We start from the raw sequence: 21,900 nt of genomic DNA on the forward strand, positions 1-21,900 counted from the left end.
TCAGGACCTTTGACATGAGGAATAATTTGACAGTTTGCAAGATGTGCGTATTTACTTTGTTTTTGGGAGTTGTTAAAGATGATTAGTACCACTCTATTTCTGCCAGTTAGAGATACTTTACCAAATTTCAACCAACTTTGTATCATAACAATGTGGGCAGTATGTGTGAATGAACTGTGGTAAATTTAGCTCGATCTTACCAGTGCCCAGATCTCCCTGCCCCTCACTGCGTTCAAATCCACTGCGTTATCTGGTGGATTTTCGCTGGCTCTTGGGCTGTTGAGGTTATACTTCCTCATTTTTGTAAGCCCACCACTGTGGACACAAGGACTATAGAAGTGGATCGAGAGAAAGACCGTCCCCTTTCTCTTTCTTTCAAACTCAGATCAAACAGTAAAACTACACAGATCTGATCAAATATAGACCAAGATGCTGTGATTGTATTGCCTGTTTCTCATCTAAAATGTCTTCAGAAGCATATTTAAGTGCACTGTTTGGTTGTAATGTGAGAGTTTGTGGACAGGAAGTGAGCGCCATACTTTTCCTTTATTATGATAATGGAGGCTGAAGACTTTGAGGTCAAACAGTAAAACTAAGCAGTGCTGATCTTACTGTGTTACCTGTTTCTCGCCTCAAATGATTTTTAAGAAACATATTTTAGTGCACTGTTTAACTGTAGTATGAGATCGATAGTTACCAGCCAGCTGCCATATTGTTGCTTGGAAGAGCAACTTTCATTAGATCACCCACTAGTGGGAGTGTTTATTGGTCCAGTGCATTGCAGTGCATTGTGGTAGTTGTAGGTTTTCTCCTTCTCCTTTCTCTCCACAGTCATTTTTCTCTGTTTCCTCTGGTCATGTAGCACCAATTTCAAGTATTTGCATCTTTCTACTGCATCAACAGCCCAGCGTAATGAAAAGACCATTTTCCAGCAGTTAAATACTTCTTTAAACAGCTTTTTAGGAGATGGTTAGCTTAGCTTAAAGACTGGAAGCAGGGGAAACAGCTTGCCTTGCTCTGTCCAAATGTAACAAAATCCACCTGCTGGCACCTCTAAAGCTCTCCTATTAACATATCCTATCTTGTTTCTTTTAATCCCTTACAAAACTGAAGTGCAAGAAGAACATTTTTTTCTTGTTTAATCATTATTTTTTCCATCAGCCTGAGCTCCTGAGTGTGAATTATAGCTCAGGAACAACTGTATCCACTATTAACTCTATCTTCCTCTGTCCTCATCTCACCTTCTCTCAGGGTTACCTACCAGCTAATGCAGAGAGGAGAGAAAGCGTCCTACAGAGAAAGAGACAAGAATATTTCGGCTTCATCCAGCAATACTATGACTCCCGCAACGATGAACACCATCAGGACACGTACAGACAGGTATATGCACACACACATTCACAGATCCTGTTTACTTGCTGTGTGTTTAATCATTTCTTTTACATGTGACTTTTTTAACACCTGTCTGTATCCCTGAGCTTGAAGGACAGAATGAACGACGGACGACAAAAGGTTCCATTTTCAGTTACAAGAACAACTAATGTATTCCAACAGCACCAACCCAGGACATGTGGTTGTTTCTGTATGTGACTGTGTGTGAGAGAAAGTGTGTGTTTTGACAGGATTTGGCCCCACAGACAGGATTACTGGAACCAGTGCCATGCTTTCCTCTATCCTTTCCTCTTTCTCCCCCATGCACTCATGTACAGACTGATGTCTGTGTGTCTGTCTTCGTGTCTGTCTGTCTGTCTGTTGACATGGAGGGAGAGTGGTCTGTTCACAGAGTGGAGACAACTGGCCCCGAGCTTCAGAGAGCTGTGTAAATGAACACTTTTCCTTGGCTTTGAAAATAATATCTACTTTTACTCTCTCTGTCTTTGTCCGTCTATCTGTCTGTCTCTCTCCCCACACATACTCTTTCATTTTAACGCTCGACTACTTCCCATTCATTTCAAGTCGATAGGAAACATAAAAGTGGGCTGTCAATAGCAAAAACACACATTTCTCATATTCCGTCCAATTTCCCATTGATCTCCTCCGCAGTGTGCCAGAAAGCTGGCATACTTTGTTTTGATGACTGTTTGGATCGTGTCTTGATGCCTCGTTTTCTGCCAAATTCGGCTTGTTCCAACACTGTTTGTGTTGACGGACTGAGCGCTGATTTTAAGTGATTTTTTTTTTTTGCACATGAAAGTATGTTTGTATGTGTACATTGTGTTTAGGTGGCTGCGAATGTGTTTGCATGCATTACATGTACCTACATGTCTTATGTTTGTCTGTGTCTTTGCTCATATGGGATGGTCCATCAGCCGGTGTAAATCTCTCCATCTGTCTCCATAGTTAGTGTCTCTTCTTGTGTCTGTCCATCTGTCTCTTTTATATAGCTGTTTATGTTGTTGCCCAAACAGCTTGTGTGTATGTTTATACATGTGCATATGGATGCAGCCATTGTAGAAGTCCCAGCTTGCACTGCAAGCCTTTTGAAGTACTGCTGTGGTTTTGTTCCATCCCAAGAGAAAGTATTGAGGAAAAAAATCAGGCTTTGCTCTTTTTTTAGGCTATCAGAAGATTTACACTGAAGTTATGTGTTTGAAACAACTGATTTAGTTGCACTGGTATCGCTGCGGTAGGCAGTTTTCTGGGAAAGGCAAAACTAAAAGCCAGAATTTGAAATACAGCCTCTACCTGCAGCTCTCAGCTCTCTGTCCTAAGCCCCTCCCACCTAGATGAGCACAGACATACACACACAGTTCATACAGTAACCTGTACGAGCAGTAGTCAGTCATGTCAGTCATCCCAATCATAACTGTGATCCTGATGCCGTTATACAGCAGCAGTTCTGAGAGAATTACCATCCTGTTTCATTTGCAAACCTGTGGGCGGTGGGCCTATAAAGCCCTTTGACATGACACACTGTGATTCCAAGCTTTAGCTACCAGCCACTTTCTCTGCAGGATTCGTCATCATTAAATCATTCTTTCACCATCTAAAGGGACGTGAACTTGAACATGGCTTGTAATACAGCCATACATACAGGAACGCCCTCTCTCTGAAATGATCTGTGATTGGCCTGAATCTCCTGTCATGAACCAAGAGGAGGTGCAGAAGTCTAGTGTTGTCTTAGTCCACTTGAATTACAACATGCTGAAAGGTCATTATGGCATTTTGAAGCCAAGGAAAAATAAACAATCTCTTTTACTACTAGGGGGAAAAATAGTTCCTTGAACACACTCACAGTAGCAGAGCCTTGTTATATTATGGGCTTATCACGTTCTTGTGCTAAATCCTTTGCTTTGTCACCTGTCGAATATAAGCCTAAAATTGCTCATGTTTAAGTCTTGCTTTGTTTGACTCTTTTAAAGAGTCACTCATTTACCTTGTAGCCCCACCTTTTTGTACTTTGCAGAGTTATTACTGTCAGCTTGCGTGATCTTGAGACCTGGCAGTGGCTACCTAAAGTCTGAAAATGGGTAGCTGGAAACATAAAGGCCAGCAAATTTCAACACTGGGCTAAATGCTCCTGATAGTTGCATAGAGGGTTGTTGATTGTGATGTGGTGAAATGTTGAATTTTCCAACTGGCCACCATCAGTCCAACAACAACTGCCGATATATTCTGGCAAGTGTGTGCACACACCCCTGACTTAGCTTTTTAAGTCTAATAGATGAACAAAAATACAGAATTAACTCACAAAATGTCAAAAAAAAAATATTACTGCACATATTTGTCTTATTAAACTGAAAAATACAATTGTTCACCTTCTGAATCCAAGTTTCTCTCCTTAAACAAACTAAGCGTGGCTTTATTGCCTTGTCAGCTTATTTTAAAACTCTAGACAGAAACAAAATGAAAACATCAGAACCTTCTTGGTTTATCTTTCCACTGTTCTAAAAAAAAACACCAACTCTGGTTTGGTCAAAATAAACCTTATTTCACAGAGTTAGTATAAGACAGTTGTTTTGTCACTGAACCTTGTGAGTTGCAATGGAGCCAAATTTTGTAACGTTACCTTTGTGAAATGTTGCTGTTGTCCCTGGCTTCATATGAGTAGAGGAAGAGTCTACTAGCCGCTAGCCTAATTTATACAATGTAAAATGCCATAGGCTTGTGCTAATAACGTTAGCATGTAGTATTTGTGGGGAAAATGTGTCCAGATAAAGACAAATGTTTTGTCTGTGAATGCTGCGAGTTATAATGATGCCAATTTGTGCACTTGTGCTTGAAATTGTCTCTATTAAGCCATATTTAAAGTGTGTTTTGGGTGTGTTTTGAATGTACTAAACTTTACAGCGCTTCACAGAAACCTGCACCACTGACTGGTGTTTTGGAGGTGTAACTACAGAGTGACACAGACACACCACCGCACAAGTATAAATCCCCCCTTAGATGTGAAAATATGTTTGATCTACACACTGTTTTCCCCCCGTCTGTCTCTCTGCTGGATGCAGCTCTCACTTGTCTTCAGAGGCAGGCCATTAAATTATCATTAAATGCCCCGCAAAAAAGACGACTGGCAATTGGACGGATATATCGGCAATTTATTTTTCCGAGTGCTTACAGAGTTATCCCAGTGAGTGGAAAGCCAGTCCAGGAAAGTGTAATTCCAGTGCAAGTCTGTCCAAAGGTAAACACAGAAAATAGCCCTCTTATTATTTTGTATTGTAGCTGACTGACTTCAGTCTGAATGGCCACAACCACTTGAATATGACCCAGGTTGACAAGTGCAGGAGGGGGACTTCTACATTGGTACTCATGAGCATAAGTGTGTGTGTGTGTGTGTATGTCTAACAACTTTGTCTCCCATGTTGCTGTCAGATCCACATAGACATTCCTAGGATGAGTCCTGAGTCTTTGGTGCTGCAGCCAAAGGTGACAGAGGTAAGGCGGACAGAGCGGACAGGACTGTGAATACAGCTCAATCCCCAGTCCTGTCAGCAACAAGCCACACACTCTCACAAACGGCCCGCCCGTCCGGTCTGGACTGTTTCAGCTGGCTTGGCTCCAGCCGCTGTCCTGCATCCGTCTGGCTCCCTTCTGATGAATCTGTCTGCCTGTCGTGTCGTTCGTCTGCGGGGCAGACGCTCTGAAATGGTGTAAACGTGGTCCAACACACACTAAAAACACACACAAATGTACTTCCAAGCACACAGTACCACAGAGACATCTCATCATATACACATTTGCATTTATGACCACCACTGCTATCCATTTCAGACCACCGAAACCCCTGTCTGCCTTCAATCAAGGATACCAATCCACTAACTGTTGCTCTCTGTCTCTGTCACTCTCTGTGATGCCCCGAATCTGTGCTAACCTGCCCGTTGCTTCAGTGTTTGTCTTTTTTTTTCTCTCTTTCTCTCTCTGCAGATTCACATTGACATACCGAGAACTAATCCTCTTATTCCTCTCTTTCAACAAGCTTCTGTCCAAGAGGTGAGCCCCCAACCCCTCAACCCCTGCTGCACACACACCACCTCACCTAGCCGGGTTTTCCCCTCTGCTTTTGGGCAGATACGGGAGGTAACATCATCAGTAGCACTGATATTAGGGGGCAAGAGTGAAGAGTGACAGTTATAAATGAATGAGACACCATTGTGGATTAAATTGCATAAAGTGATTCAGAACAGTGAGTGCACAAAATTCAGAATTAACATAAATGTGTATGCCTTGGAGTTTGAAACGGGAAAACCCACGCTTCAGGACACTGCATGGTCTGGCATGGGTGCACACATACATAATCACAAGATTACATGCAGCAGAATTATATAAAACCAGCATTAATGCATGCGATCAGATACACACAAACACTGCATGGATAATACTCTGGTATGTCTTTGTTCTGCTTTGTCGGTGCTACTGAACAAAGCATTTCTTGGGTGTTTTAGGGGATATAAGAACTAATTATCTTAAACCCCTCTTAAGCATTATGCCTGATAAAACAATAACTATCAGCTGTAGTTTGGGCGTATTAGGAAAACATACGAGGAGGCACACATTGCTGGAATCCTTAACTATTAAATCAGTGTAAGCTGCTTTGTGTAACAGTGTTACTTAAATACTTAAAATGCAAATGTGGCGCAAGTCACTTTAGTTTCTTACGTTGTGTAAGAAGTTGGCTCGGCCGGCCTGAGGGACTATCAGCGCAGCTTCCCAACACAACTTAACACGGAAACTAACTTGATTCCTGTCATTTATACGAGGTTAAGTTTATCTTATTATTACAGTGCTTCTGGGAGGTCCTGTCATACATAGAACCACTGGCCTGAGAAGCGAGATAGAAAAATCCCATAATGAGGTGCAGGCTAATGAGGTGGCTCTGGGCTGCTCTGTGTATACACCTACACATAGATGTGAGCAGCCACACACAGGCTGTATACACACCTAAAAGAATGCACAATAATGTATGCATGTGGAGGAGATATATTTGTGTGTGTCAGTGCACAGACTTGTGTACAAGCACACTAATTTGTATAAACAAACACAGGCCACCTTCCATTACCCCTGTGTCGTACAGGAATAAAACTCAAGCCTGTAACCAGGAGGTTAAGGAGGGAGAAATGATCAGACAAGGGAGATGTATAGGTTGTATTACTACTGTACATTTCCTCTGTATTTCTCCCCTGACCTCCTTTTACCCCTCTCCCACTACATATCTTCCTCTCTCTCTCATCCCCACACACCAACTCTCCCCTCTTTGAGTGCAAAACAAAAAGCCACCAATATATTCAAGCGGCGTGCACCTCATATATTTTGGTATGCAACTGACTCCAAAGGCCCCCTTTTTTTATATGGTTATGCTTGCTGCGGCGCCACCTGAAAATCACCTCTGCTTCATTTCATTCACTTGTTTGTCTCGGCGCCCCCCCCACACCCCCCTGTGGGGCTTGGAGAGATTTAGTCGAGATGGAAAGCAGTCAACAGTCTGTTCCATTTCGGGGAGAGAGGGATATTGAAGCAATTCTGCAGTGATTTCCTAAGTGGTATCTAAGTGTTTGAGTTTTTCTAGTTCTGGAGAACAATGCAGTCTTCACGAGATATTGATAATCAGCAATTACAAGTTCCCAATGTGAAAAGAAAACATTCTGTCTCCAAATTGTGATTAGAGGCTGAAAGACTAGGATTTATCAGTGTCTGCCGTATTAAGAAATCTTTTTCATTTCAAGCATTTCACTGATGTGTTTTCAATGCATATCTGCTAATGGATGAGTGCATCAGTAGCAGTTTGATGTGGTTGTTAGCGACATAACAATGTATCAAATTTGGTGATATTGCAATAAAAAACATGTCAATACTGTTATGCAACTTTGACAAAATCTACCACGATATGACATGGTTATTTTGTCAATATAGCTGTGTTCTGCTTTCTCATCTTGTTGAAAGTTATCAAAGCTCAAGGTTAATGCTTTCCCTGGACTAGTTAATTCTGTGTTTGGGGAAGTGTAATCCCTCATGTAGTTGTCTGATTGGGCCAGTGAAAAATAAATGCGATGTCTGTCTCACCACCAAGGGTTAAACAGGACTAATGAGAAAAGTCTTGACACTATAGAACTTCTTCCTCTGGAACGTTCCGTGTGAGATGCGTACATTTTTGTTCCCAGAAGCTAACACAGTTTCAATGTGGGCTGTTGTTTATTACGCTAACAAATAACAATAATTGTCTGACTCCCTGTCGGTTTTATTGAAAAAGCTTAACGTCAAGCCCTGTTTGTATTGCTTTTGTTTGAACAGCAGAGGGTGCTATGATACTAGTCAGGAACATAGACCGTGCAAATAATGGACGTAGCTACTGTGATGTCACCTATTGGTTTGTGGACTCTCGAGGGTGCCATTTTGGCACTTGCCATCTTGTTTTTTGGAGCCAGAAGTATTCATTTTTGGGTTAGAAGCTGGCTCTGTGGATCTGAAATAGAAGCTGAAGACACTACCAGCAGACAGCCTGTCAGCCTGAAAGCAGCCCACCATGAATTATGCATAACTTTAAGCCTAAATAAAATGTAAACAAGTGAGACACATAAAAATTCACCCCCTACAGTTGCCATGGAGGGAGAAATTAGCAATAGAGACCAAGGCTGTAAATATGTTTATTTTGGCTATGAAGGTGGGCATTATAACATGGGGTGTATGGGGATTGACTCGCTTCTGGAGCCAGCCTCAAGTGGCCATTAGAGGAACTGCAGTTTTTGGAACTTTCTTGTTGGCTTCATTTTTCAGCCCCAGAGGCTGCTGCTTGATCAAGAAGCGAGACTCACGAGACAGGCTGAGACCAAAGGAGAGAATGTGGAATATTTACATCATATCTTGAACTTTTTATTGTGATTATATATATATAGTGAAGTTTTGGTATCGTATCACCCTTAGTGGTTTGATAATGAATCCATCAGATAGTTGAACAGTTGAGCCCTTCATTTTTTGGCAGTCGGATCATCTTTTAACCCGTACTTAACTTTGTTCACTTTATGTGTCAGATGTCAGTGAAGAGTTCTTTGATTCAGCGCCATTTTGTTGTGTCAATTTCCTCTCTACCTCTTGAGATTACCCTTATCAGGCTCCTTGGGGCCTGGAACTAATTTGATGAAGCCATAGTGTTATGACACAGGAGACACAGGGAGGCAGATTTCCTGTCCTAGAGATGCACTGCATTATGAGAGGAATATGAAATTAAAGTGAGATTAACATAATTTGCAGGAATGTACTTTGCTGTCTGGTGAGGACTGAGTGAACTCTGTTTAAACCTGTAGAAAGTGTTGTTTGTTTACTCGTTTGAAGCATGTATTTCTGCTGCGTATTTGTTTTCCGTCTCTCACATGCAAACATTATTTGCCCATAGTAAACTGGGTGCGGGTGGGGTGGTGTGTATGTGCAGAGGTTCACTCGGAGTGGTTCGGTGTGTAGGTGCCAATGTGAAATATGCATGTCAGCTTTTGAGGTTGCACAAAAAGAAAGTCCCATTACACATTCCCCCTGCAAGCAGCAGCACCTCTCCCTGTTTGATAGATGGGGCTTTGATAAGGAACGAGGAGGTGTGAGGTGTGGAGGCAGGTAAAGGGGATTTGGGCGCCAGAGAGTTGCATCTTACCAGTCCCTCTATCTTAACATTGATTGAATTACTTTAAATAAAAATGAGAACGCACACCTTCGGAAGAAAACAACATCGCCATGTTTTTCTCCATAAAACAATGAGCTATGAGGTTATTTAGGAAGTGACAGAAACATGACATATCCCCCAAAACTAAGAAAGTGCTTGATGGGTGTGGTACAGCAAGGTGTGGGAGAGTGTGTGTGTGTGTGTGTGTGTGTATTTTTTGGGGGGAAATCCATTTGAGCACTAGAAAAACAAGCTGAACATCAAGCCTCCTCTAATTCAGTGCGGCTGACAGCATTAAACAGCCACCCATAACGAAGATGGAAGTGTTTGCCTTGCAAAAAAAAATATATTGAGAATTGAGGGACAGAGAGGGAGGAGGAGGAGGAGACAGAGTCAGAGGGGAAGAGCAAGAGAAGGAGACAATGTGAGGGGAAAAAGAAGAGAGGAGGGAGGAGACCAACACCAAAGCAGAGAACAAAGTTAGAAGTGTTTTTTTTTCTCTTCTTTTTATACACAAAAAATGCAGCTGAGAAAGTGAAGAATGTGATGCTGAAAGAGAGAGGCAAAGAAATGGTCTCAAATTTGGTCTGCGCTCACCTGTTTCATGTCATTTAACTACAAGGGGGAATATTGTGGTGGATTAAACAGTGAATTGCATACACACAAAATTACACATGCGTCACACTTGGGTTGGACAATATGGAGAAAATTAAATATCAGAACATTAAGACTAAGAAGATATAATCTCATATCATAATATCCGTTTATAAACACATTAAACATTCAACTTGATTATGTCTTTATTAGGAATTTAAAAGTACAATGACATGAACACTTATTTCCAAAGGGGTTTTAATGGAAACAACAAACAATACATGGAAACAAACAAACTGAATTTTAATATCACAATATTACCCAAGGGTTTAATCTAAAATCTTCCCTGCAATTATGTGATATGTAACTCCAGTAATATAATTTTAAAATATTTGCTAATTGAAAGTCAGCATTAACAAGTCTGAAGGTCTCGAGCTGTAATTATACACATGCTATTAAAGGTGCCCTGTGGAGTTAAGCGCACATTCAGTGTTTCTCACGGTAACACTTTGTGTGTATCCTTTAACTCTAACAAACATTTTAAATTCATTTTCTTCCTCATTAAACATTTGCAGAGTCGGCTAAAATTAGAACAAAGTTGAATCCTGCATTGTTTGATCCATATGGCCCGTTCCATTTGCACTGGGAAGTCGGAATTGACCCTCTGCGAAGTCCTGCCCCTGGATGCAGGCTGACCAATCATAGTGTAGCTTTTGGCCGCCTCAGACCAGGGTCCTGACTCTAATGCATTCGTTTCAGATTTCCTTCATTTTCAGGCTGGTTTTGTGGATTTGGAGCTAAATGTTGTGCCTGGGGCACGTCGTGTATTAATGATACTCGTTACCTGGAGAGGTTGGAAAAAGATATACGTTTCTTCCCTGTTCCAAAACCAAAATCAGACCCTGTTAAGTGTAGGGTTAGCTAGCTAGCTACTGAAGATATAGCCTACTGAATGTATACACAGGCTGCTTTTGCTTTTTAATGATTATAACTATTAATAAAAATCGACCCTGCTTGACAGGGAGCAGTGATGGGAAGCAGGGAAACTATTGCAAAGGGGCGGGGCTTGGGGAAGGGTCATTTTGGAGTTCCTAGTCGTGACTTTTAACTGGAATGTCCCCTAAGGCCGGATATCTGACTGTGAAAGTTGGAGGAATCTCACCAGCCCCAAAATTCAAAATCCAAGATGGCTGCTCCGCGCATCAACAGCAGTGACGGCTGTTGTTATATACTTTTTATTAGCACTTCTGTCTTATTTGCGTCTCATAAAACAGTTTTACACTCATTCCTTCCCAACTTCTATCGATGGACATGCTAGCTACAGTGTTTGTTCGCACAAAATACAGCAAAATGCATTGTTACCAACTGGTATTGCTAACAAAATCTTGGTTTTCTACCTTGTTGTACTGGAACACGGTCAACTCGAGTGATGTCATTTCCAGCTTCAATTTCCAAGGTAAATGGAATGTAGCAGTATTTCCTAGCTTGCAGTCTCATCTTTTTGGAGCACCGCTTCGCTACTTTGCCGCCATCAGCTGTCAGTCAGTGGAATAGCTAAACAAAACAGGGATCCACTTGTAAAGACACCAGTTGTCCAAAACTCCACAGCGCATCTTTAATGTTGGTCCTGTAACACATCCACCAACAAAGATGAACTTTCCCCCTGAACTCTGTGATCGGCTAATTTGTGATGATGGCTCTCGTAAAGTCACAGTTAAAACCAAATTAGTATCAACTTATCATCTGTAGTGTTCCTGCCAGCCTCCCGCAGCCAGCAAGGTTGTGCCCATTCAGCTGCTTTCCTGCTCACCAGCTTGGCATGCCTCAGATTGTTCTGATTTCTGCTCCTGCCTTCACACACCTCACTCACTTTTTAAAATCTACACTTGTGTGATTAAAACTTGTCACTCTAACTCGCCTACTGTTTGGCAGGCATAATCTGCTGTCAGAGTATAACTATTTAAGGTGTCATACTTCATTATGAAAGTATCATTTGTGAGGAAAATGATCAATCAATTAATTGTTCAGTTCATTAAGAGACATTTTGACAAATTGATGGAGGGTTAATTAAAGTTAAAGTGTTATTTACGTAATATTTGATGGTTTTAGCTCGTCAGACACAGGGGTTTATTGCTTTTCTGTTTCATATCATTGTAAATTGACTACCTTGTTGAATGTAAATGCATCTTGTCCACTGTTTTGACACTGTGTCTTTGTGTGTATGTTTGTGTGTAAGATTTTTGAGCGGATCCTTTTTATCTGGGCCATCCGCCATCCAGCCAGCGGCTACGTGCAAGGCATCAATGACCTGGTCACACCGTTCTTTGTCGTCTACGTCTTTGAGTACATTGGTAAGTGCCATCTCTCCCTCTCTTTCTCTTTCTCCTTCTCCCCTTCCCTTAAAAAAACTCCCTAATCTTTTGTGTGATATGCTATTTGATGTGAGGATCAGTCATCTCTTTTTGCTGCCTGTCTACTGCCAGTGCTGTTCTCCACAGTGCACAGTGGTACCTTTTTGTAGCCGGTAAGACTCAGGGTTCAGTCGGCGGTTCATCACCACAGGTCGCAGGGAATCAGCCCCGAGACCCTCGAGACAGTCTCTCTTTTCACAATTTTTTGGCCGATGAACTCCTCCTACAGCTCTGTGCCCTCCTTCCTCCCCTCTCTTCTTTCATCCATCTGCTCTTCTTTCATTTAGACACTCAAGTCTCAGTTGTGTTTACATGTGCTTGTGAGTTCTATCTATCAAAGTGTTCTGGTTAAGACGTGCATGTATCTGCCAGAGAGCATGACCTGTAGGCGTGTTTCTGTTCACACCACCCTCTTCTTTCCAGAGCTCTCCTGCTGTGCGCATTTATGTTGTGCCACATCTATTTTAATTTCATGCTTCATTCTTTTGACAGTAGAAACATACTCTGTTAGATACAAAGCGCACAGACTGCGGAAAAATCAGCCTTTTATGGTTGAATTTAATATGATTTAAATTCAATAGTTTTTACCTTGGTATGAACCATTTCTTCTTTTACACTTTGTTTTTAGATAGGTGGCAAAGAAAGGTTATAATATGATGAATTTAATGAAGGCAAGTGGCTGGATCTGAACCTGGCACATACAATATATAACCCTTGCTTTTTAAAACCAATTTCCTCTGTTTTTGTATCAGTTTTTTTCATAAGCGTGAATCGTCAGCTGGATGGCTGGACATTAAAAACATTGTTTGCCAACTACTTTCTTCCTGTTTCCTTTCACATCACTGTCACTTTTCGATCTTGGTCATTTTTAACTACAGTATGTCCTTTAATCAGTTAAAAGTTTGAGACATTGGACATCTGGGGCCATATTCTTAAAGCTTCCTAGTACCAAGAGTTGCTCCCGGTGATGAAATTCTTGAAGAAAATTCTTAGAATTGTGATGTTTTCCTGGAATTTCCCCTTAAAGTTAAGACTAGGTCCTTGTGTAAAAATAAAAGTTATTCACAAAGCATCTTAGACCTTCAAAAAGCTAAATGGCGGAAACTTTTGTAGTTGATCTCATTAGGGATACGCACATATTTCCCACCTAACGCTATAATGTTATAATGCCAGTAATAAAATAATTGCAACTCAAAAAAAAAAAAAAACCCTGGAAAAATGCAACAGTGCAGCAGTGATGACTGGTCTGTCTTAGTCTCACTCACCAGACCTTTCTCAAGAAAAGAAAGGTCTGGCTGGGCTGAGTCTCACTTTAAGATTGGAGAAAAAAGCGCTCCAGCTGCTTGTATTTCTTTCAACCAATCACAATTGTTCTGGGCGGTGCCACAGCAAGGTGCGCTTGCAAAAATATCGCCTATAGGACGCGAACCATGGCAGAAAAATGGCTACATCCCAGCAAGATCAAACACCGCAAAAGTTAGTAAAGGACGTGTTGAAAACGGTTGAAAACTGCTACACAACCGGAGGTGGTAGGGCGGGACTTCAGCGGGTGGCTCGTTCCGCCCAATGAGAGGCTGATCTATGCAGCGAACTTCCGCCCACTCAGACTAGGTCTGTCTCAACCTTCCATCAGCAGAGTGATCACACTAACAATGACAACACTTTCACAATCAGCAGTTCATATCATTTCCACTGGGTGTCCACACCTTGCAGGCTCACAAAAGGGGCATGTCTGTGACAACCAATCACATCTATTAAAAGAATGCATCATATCTAGCAACAGGGTCGACCACACCTCCTCACTGAGGTAAAAGTTTTTGTCCCCTCCTCTCTCAGAGTTGCTCTGAGAACTTTCCTAAATTACTCCTAAGCCAGGACTCCTTACTAAAAACCTTGCGGCAAAGTTTGGTGCTCTCTGAGAGTATTCTCAGAGAGGTTGTGAATACAGCCCCTGGATCTTAAGTTGTCAGAGAGGCATATTAAATTAACGCTAGCAACACTTTGGCTGACTTTTGACGTGGACATTTTTTTATTTAGCAGTTTTTACTTCTATTAGTTATCATGTCCGTTTGGAGGAGGAAAAGACCTCTGTGGACAATTCGTCTCCCAGTAAAACTTTGCCCAACAATGAATACTGAAGGAAACCTAACCTAAAGATAAAACAACAATGGTGGTTGTTAAACAGCGAAGATACCAAGATTGTTTTGATTGAAAGACCCCTAGTGCCAGAAAATGATAGTGTGCGTTGAAGCCTCCCAAATTGGTAAAGCCCATATATTCTCATTTCACCTGTCATACTCTCAGATATGTCCTTTTGCTTGTGAGATCATGTTGACTGGTAAGTCTGTACAAAACGAGGTATAGCCCTCCACTCTCTTTGTGGAAGACACTGTTTGTATGCATGGTGTCACACCCACAGTATGACTGGGGGTGCATAACTAACTTTAGTCGGCTGTGATGTTCTTTGTTCCAGGAAATCCTTCTTTGGGTAGTTTTTTCAGGATGTTTATGATAGGGCTGGGAAATATGGTCTATAAATAATATCGATTTATCAGTGATGCAGAACTACCACTGCGCCACCACCTTCAGCTTGGCCTTGGCAAGGTGCTGGAAATATCAACAAGTCCAGACTGGTAGAAAAAGATTCCCAGACACTTACTTTACTCACTTTATTGTTGAGCTTTTGGTCTATTAGACCTGAAGGCCTCATGAAGGTCTTATAGCTCAACAGCTCAACAATAACAATAACAATAACACTGCACAGATGTAAGTGTGTGGAAATCTTTTTCTACCAGTCTACACGTATTGTTATAATGAAATAAAGTGGAACCACTGGTGCTTTTATTCTGAAGCACTCGGCTCATCTAAGGCCGCAAGTGGGTATTTGCAGAGAAGCATCCAATCAATAGGTAGCTGTTAGGTGTAAGCAGTTAGGGAAGAGTTAAAGCATTGAAATGAAACCATTAAACATGAGGATTCATTCACTATGAGCGGGAAACAACCCAACAGCTCTCCTGTTAATATATTAACAGTATTTGCAAGTCGCACTGGTGCTCCATGGTACAAAATTTGACTTAATAGTGGTGGTAGCCCTGCACATACAAAAATGGAGGTCTCACCTGCGCACATACTATCACCCACGAGAGAGTGGTCTGGATGGGCGGGGGAGTGTGTTAGGTGTAACATGACAATTCATACATGATGTTCATTATATTGTCATTTTATACATCTCACATGAAACAAGCTACAAAACATCAAGTATAAACAATATATAGCCCACCTCTAGTTCATGAGAGACCCCCAGTGATATTTCCTTTATTGCCAAAGTTTTTTCCCATAGAATATGGCCTAATAGTGTTTTCAATCACCTCCTGGGAGTTGTTCTTGTGGGGTTTTTCCAGCACACAGAAAATAATCAGTGGTTTTAAGAAGCAATTTTTGCAGCACACTCCTTCTTCTATGAGTTTTGGTGATAATCTAAGAAAAAGTGTATAAACAGTAAGCAAAGGGAATTGACCCCATGCTGTCGTGACAAGTTTTGAAGTGGTTAGAGCCATTACAGCTCTCCTGGATGTGTGCATGCTTCCTCTGTGATGAGGGCTCCTCTATACATCCCACTTACACGCCGTGTTTGTTGCCTTCTTTCTGCTCTGTTTTGGCCCATCCAGCTCTCCTTGAAGCCATTATAAATAGAGCTGCTAAATGGAAACCGCAATGCTCTGTGGACTACCTTGCACACTCCAGACCAACTGTGGTCACAGATATACAATTAGGATCCACAAGTTAAGTGGGGGGAAGCACGCAAAGTGGCTGGACTGTCTGACTCCTGCATTTCTCTGTACTGCATTTGGCACACAGCACTTTACTCCAGGCTAATGAGTGTTTGTCTTAAAGCGCTTTCTCGGCTTTTATTGCTCTTTTACTTTGGTTCACTTCTTTTAGTATAACGCAACACAATGCAACAGCACCACAAACTACAGTACAGCTTGCAAAATGACCGTGAAGTTGAATCAACACCTTTAAAAAAAAACTGTTTCAGCACAAAATGAACATCACAGCCTTCATTAAGATTGGATTTATTGCAGGGCTGTTGTATTAGACTGCGATAGGTGGATTGAAAGAACTGCAGTGACTTATTTTCTCTTCATTTAGCCTCTTGTCCTTCACTTTTCCTACTCTCTTCCTTTATCATCATGTTCTCCTGCATCTTGTTTCCTCTGCCTTTTCTATCACTCATCTTCTGCTTTCTTTATCCCTGCCTCTCCGCATTTGTTTCTGCTCTCTCTTTGCCTTTCTCTGTGGGCGAGTCAGACTCTTGTCAGATCTTCAAGGCATCATCCTGCGCTTTGTTCCCCTGCATCTCCATGCGCTGATGAGCCTCGAATAACATACACAGCCAGCAAACCTTCAAACGTGGCTGGCTGGCATCTTACATGATGGGTTGATGCGCCGTGTTGTTGTTGTTAGGTGTTCTTGTTTTCCGACGCAGGGAGAGAGCCAGTGCAGAGAGAGGTTTGGCTCTTTCATGAGGTAGGCCTAATTCTGTTCCTTTGTGGAGGGGTAGGAAGTGTGAGATATACTCTCTCATGCTGCCGTGCTCTCTTGCTCTCCCTGGCTGTCTCTCTTCTTCTCCTGCCATCTATTTTTCTTTTCTTCTACCACATTGCCCTCCCTCTTCCTCTCTCCTTCCCTCTCTCCTTTGTAAGTGAGCTCATAAAGATGAAGTGAAAGCAGAAAGTTAATTCTCTCAAGTCAGAATTCATTTCTTTAAGAGTGATTACGAACCCCACAGGCGATGTAGACACATTGCCTGAATACTTTTTACACAAACAGGTATTAAAATAGTAACATTTGAATGTGTTTGTAGGTCAGGCACCTGAACTTTTTATCTGTCTTACTTTTCTTTTTTCTTCTCTGAATGAGGTCAAAGACTGATCTGTCAAACCCAAGAGACGTGAGCCTATGTGGTGAAAACACTGCCCTTTTCAGAAACATAGCCCCAGGCCCTGAGACGCATAGACTTTCAAGTGAAAATTTATTTAATAATTCATAATTCAGGGATTTTTTTTGTGGCTAATCTTCTACTTCTAGTCTTTATTTGGAATAGGAGGAATATTTGTCACGAAGAATGCTCAAATATATCTTAATGCCATTAAACTCTAACCATAGCTTAACAAGTTCTTCAAATAACATCACAAATCTTCTCATTGAGGCTAATAATTATCCGCAGTAACAGATTTTTTGGCCACTTTGGGGCAGCATAAATAAGATACAGACAAGCTGTAAACACATCACTGATGTTTCATTTCCATATCAATCGCTCAAGCTGATATTGCGAACTTGTCGGCACACAGTTGCTTATTTACACATTGAGCAAACAGAGAGCAACATCAGCATTCATTTGGAGACGTATGTGCGGCCATCTGGCGAATTCAAGTCCAATATTGACTATCTGTTTAGCTCTTGTTTGGTCTCCACCAACTCCTGAGGGAATTGTCCATCTCTTTAGCTGCTCAAACGATGTTCACCAGCTTGTTATTAACTTTGTCTGTCTACAGTTTAATGCTGAGAAGGTAGCGTTCAATGTGTTTTTATAGCTCTTTCACCGCCTGCTGCACATGAAAACAAAACAGATGAAAGCAGGAGTTTAGCAGTGATAGCAGAGGTACATATGTTTGTGTTTATATATCTGCATTATCCTGTTGTGGCTGGAAGGGCCTGTGCGTTTATGTCTCGCTCAAAGTCCTCTCTGCAGATGTCCGTTTAATGGACCCAACATCCGCTGTTGTTGGAAGTGCACCTTGATGGTTCATATTATGGTACAGTGACCTAATCAGTAGCCCCCAAAGCTGTAAAACTAAACGAGGAGCACAGTAGGTGAGAAAGTGGCTTAGATCAGCTTGCAGCAAAAAAGGTTAATATAGGCTTATGTCCTGCAGAGCTAAATGGAGTTACAAAGCAGGCAAGCCTGGAGCTTAAGTGTACTTGTTATTCACACTTATGCACACCAAGTTTTCTTTCCCCAAAATGTTGATTGGCTCGTGTTTGTGTCTGAGCAGCCTTGTGAATTTGAGTGACAGCCAGTATCTGAGGATGCGAGCCAGTTCATTGACTGGGAATCTGATTAAGACTTTGACCTGTTTGCAGCTGCTTAATTTACCCTCAAACAAGTCTTTTCTGTCTGTTCTTTTGTTGTGTTGGTTTCAGTCAAAATTCCATTTCTTCTTTCTATGCCTCTGTCTAGTTTCCTTCAGAGAGTTTTCACTGACTGATTCTCAAAGTCTTTTTGCTTGATAGTCTGTATAGCATCCTATTCAAGTGGTGACCCGTGGGCCAACTCCGGCCTGCTGATCTGGACTGTTTACAAATGAATAAAATTTAAAAGAGAGAAGAAGAAAGAATGTGAATAATGAACATTATAAATCCTTCAAACCAGCAGACCTCTCCTGTGCTCTTGGCTGAATTAATTCTGAACCCCATAACCTGCCTGCAGGTTTGTAAGGCATGTTTTCTTTACAAAAAAAGTTGAAAATTTACACCATTTATTCTGGCCAGAAACTGTAAAAAGAGAAATTGTCATCAGATTTTTTTCCCCCCGAATGTTCTTGAATTTATAATGTGTGATGAACACTTCTGTCAGAAAAAGGAACCAAATTTAAGCTTAAAATAGTGATATTTTAACAAAAACCCTGTATTCTCCGTTCATTTGAAATTTTGCCAACTATTGAAACTGTTTGCACAAACCAGATCTTGTATAAAGCATAAATTCTGTGCTCCTCAGCGCAACTGGGAAGTCGTGAATCACTTGGCAAAGACCAGCAGTTGTGACAAAAAAATCTGCATTTTTGACTGAACTACAGGCTGTTTACACAGAGAAAAGAGGTTGTAAATTGAGGTTATAAAATTGTAAATAGTAAATGTAAATTGCAATGAAGCAACATAAAAGTTCGAAAATGTGATTGTGTGTTGTTGCAATTATAAATGTGCAATGAGAATACCTCAGGAAAATGTCCGGCCCCAGAACCCGTAGCTTTCTGAAAATATGGCCCCCTGAACATTATAGTTAAATAGCCCTGCTGTATATGCTTCCCCTCAAAATCAGATAGCGATAGAGTCGATCACTCCAACACTCTGCTGCCCCTGCATATGTTAATTTGGTTGTTTGTTCCAATATTCACATCTGTCACTTTGTTAGTGTCTCTCTGGCTACGTATAGACTGCAGGCTAAAGTGGTTCACATCTAAATTTTTGGCTCATCTACAACTCAGATGTGTTTTTTTCGTAACTGCCAGCAGCACAAGTCACTGGAAATCTGATCTTTCCAATTTCTCAATTCTGATTTTACCCACTTTATATGTGGTCCAAAAGCAGATAAAGGTCGGTTTTTATGCCTCTGTGCCAGCAATAGCCATTCGTCCATCCTCCCATTCTTGTGAATGTAACATCTCAAGAACATCTTGAGGGATTTCTTCAAATTTGGCACAAATGTCCACCTGTCAACTTCACTGTGACATCATAACGTTCTGCAAAAACAGTTTTCTGGCCAATACTCAGTATCATATCTCAGGAACAGAAGGGGAGACATTTGGTCACATACTGAATTGTTGTGTGTGTGAAGCATCCATGTTTTCACAGACATGGATTTAAACCGTTTTGTGTGCAACTTCATTGGTTTGCGGAGTCATACAAGCGTAAGGTGGTAATTCTAGTTTTGCAATGCAGTCTCTATCTTAACAGTCATATGAGCATTTATGCGTCTTTTTATGTCACTGTGTGTCTTGCCTCAAGAGTCTGATGGAGAATCGGCGCTGACAGATGTAGTTAAATGAGCCCTTGACAACCTGAAAATTGGATGAAACCTGTTTCAGTGAAGCCATTTACGTCATGATCCCACCACTCCTGGCTCTGACCCCAGATCCACACATACCTCTGTATAGAGGCAGCAGCCATCACTCTACAAAAAGCCATAATTAAACATTTGGCTGCCGTTGTCCTCATCCTCATCCTTGTTATCATCTGCTGACAAATCAACTTACATCAACCATATACGTTGACTTCACTTCCGTGCGACAGTCTGCTGTCTTTGTTATTGTTTTTTTTTTTGCACATGTGAGACAGTTCAGGACCATGACTAGTTTGCTCTGGAATCGGATATTGGCAACATTTAAAAAACAATGTGAACAGCCAAGCAAAAAATATTAGGACTAAGCAAAAAAATTGTATTGAGCACTAAAGCTTGCAGTGTGAATGCACCCTTTGTTTTTACTTCTTAACTCTCTGGCTCTGTTTTTCTGGCTTCTTTTTCTGAGTCACAATACAGCCTTGGTCTGGCACTGCAGTGCTTGTTTAGCTGCCATACACTCCATTTACCTTTTGATGATGCAATGTGGAGCGATGGCCCGACCTCTTAACCACTCCATCCTCGCAGCACTCCTCCTTTTCCCCCTGTCACCAGCTTTCATTAACACCTGACTGTTAATCCAAATTGAAAAGTTCCAATTGGTAGATTATTGATAAACTCTTCTGATGCCGCGGAGGGAAAAATACCTCTGAAGTTGTTGTGTATCCACCTGGACTGTTAAGCAATCTAGCAGGCCTCCTGCGTGTCAAAGCAGAAATTGATTTGGAGAGTCTATCGTTCTTGTTCTCCACCTGTGAGGCATTGCTTTGCTTTTGTCTTCTCCCTATCTTCCATAGAGTGGTGCCTCTCCCATTAGCCGACAATAAAAGTCATCTAATTAAGGCCAGGATGGGGCATGACGGGCCAAGGAGCAGGGCCAGTCCTCCTTTAATGTAGAGCAGCCATTGATCTGCAAGCAGATCCATAATGTAATCTGCATGCCAGTGTCTAAGTATGGATCCACTCTGAGGAAAGATGAAAACAAGGGAGCAGGTTAAGAGAAACGGGTGGGAAAGAGATGAGGTAGTGTGTTTGAAACAAAATTGGGAGAGGTGAAGGTTTGACAACTATGAGTGAAAGAGAACCACTCAGAATGGAGACAAAGAAGTAGAGTATAATAGCAGTTAGAGTGTCTCCTGGCAGGCTTAAGAGTAAGAAGGAGTGAGGGCATGAGGGATGACAGAGAGGGACAAACAACAGAGCAGGAAAACAAGATTTTCAAAAGGGGGAAAATGACAGACTTAGAAAGTGCCCCCATGCTGTCAGGAAGCGGCCAAGCCAGGCAGTCCTTCCTCCTATCAACTAAGAGATGAATGGCCTGGTGTACCCTATCACCATCCTCCGCTGTGAAGCTGTACTTGTCATAGCAGGCAGAAAGTGGCTAGCAACAGCTTCTCTGCTGCAAGGATTTCTTGAAGGATTCAGCAATTAGCTCTGTACTGAGTGTTGTTGAACACTGGGTGAAAGCAGTGCTTCTTGTAGAATGTATCTGTCTTTCTGAATGCCCAACCAAGAGTTTGACACAAGGATCAGTCAATCAATCATTGACTTATTAGTCACATAGAATCATATAAGGTACAACTCCTGCGAAATGTGCATTGTAGTTTAGTCCTTTATTGCCTCTTTTCCCATTGTAGGCTGCTGCTTTATTGTCCATGTGTCCAGACTGCAGTCCTCACTTGTAAGCTACAGTGTGTTTTTGGCACCCCGGATGGTTCTGGTAATCCATGGTTTCTGGTTGTGGAATGATTTCACTGTAGTTTTGGGTGCAGTTGCCACTGTTGTTTTAGCAGAGATCCATAGATGTCATCGCTGAAATTGACAGTGGTGTCCTTGAACTTGCTCCAGACTCTGATTGGCTCCATCTCTCACATCACTAGGGACATGTGTTGTAGTTTGCTTACAGATCT

General features: G+C 41.6%; 1 protein-coding gene across 2 annotated transcripts in view; it reads left to right on the plus strand.

Moving 5' to 3' along the window:
- Positions 1 to 21,900, plus strand: part of tbc1d22a (TBC1 domain family, member 22a) — a 196,301-nt gene that overhangs the window by 52,986 nt on the left and 121,415 nt on the right. Inside the window, exons 7-9 of one of the 2 annotated variants that reach the window (XM_033615048.2) lie at positions 1,252 to 1,380; positions 5,368 to 5,433; positions 11,916 to 12,030. In XM_033615048.2, the coding sequence (XP_033470939.1) occupies positions 1,252 to 1,380; positions 5,368 to 5,433; positions 11,916 to 12,030 (310 nt within the window). Of the gene's footprint in view, positions 1 to 1,251; positions 1,381 to 4,815; positions 4,879 to 5,367; positions 5,434 to 11,915; positions 12,031 to 21,900 lie in introns of both variants that reach the window. The other variant, XM_033615049.2, reaches the window with a different exon arrangement.

Source organism: Epinephelus lanceolatus, chromosome 23, assembly GCF_041903045.1.
Source record: "Epinephelus lanceolatus isolate andai-2023 chromosome 23, ASM4190304v1, whole genome shotgun sequence".
Lineage (NCBI taxonomy): Eukaryota > Metazoa > Chordata > Actinopteri > Perciformes > Serranidae > Epinephelus > Epinephelus lanceolatus.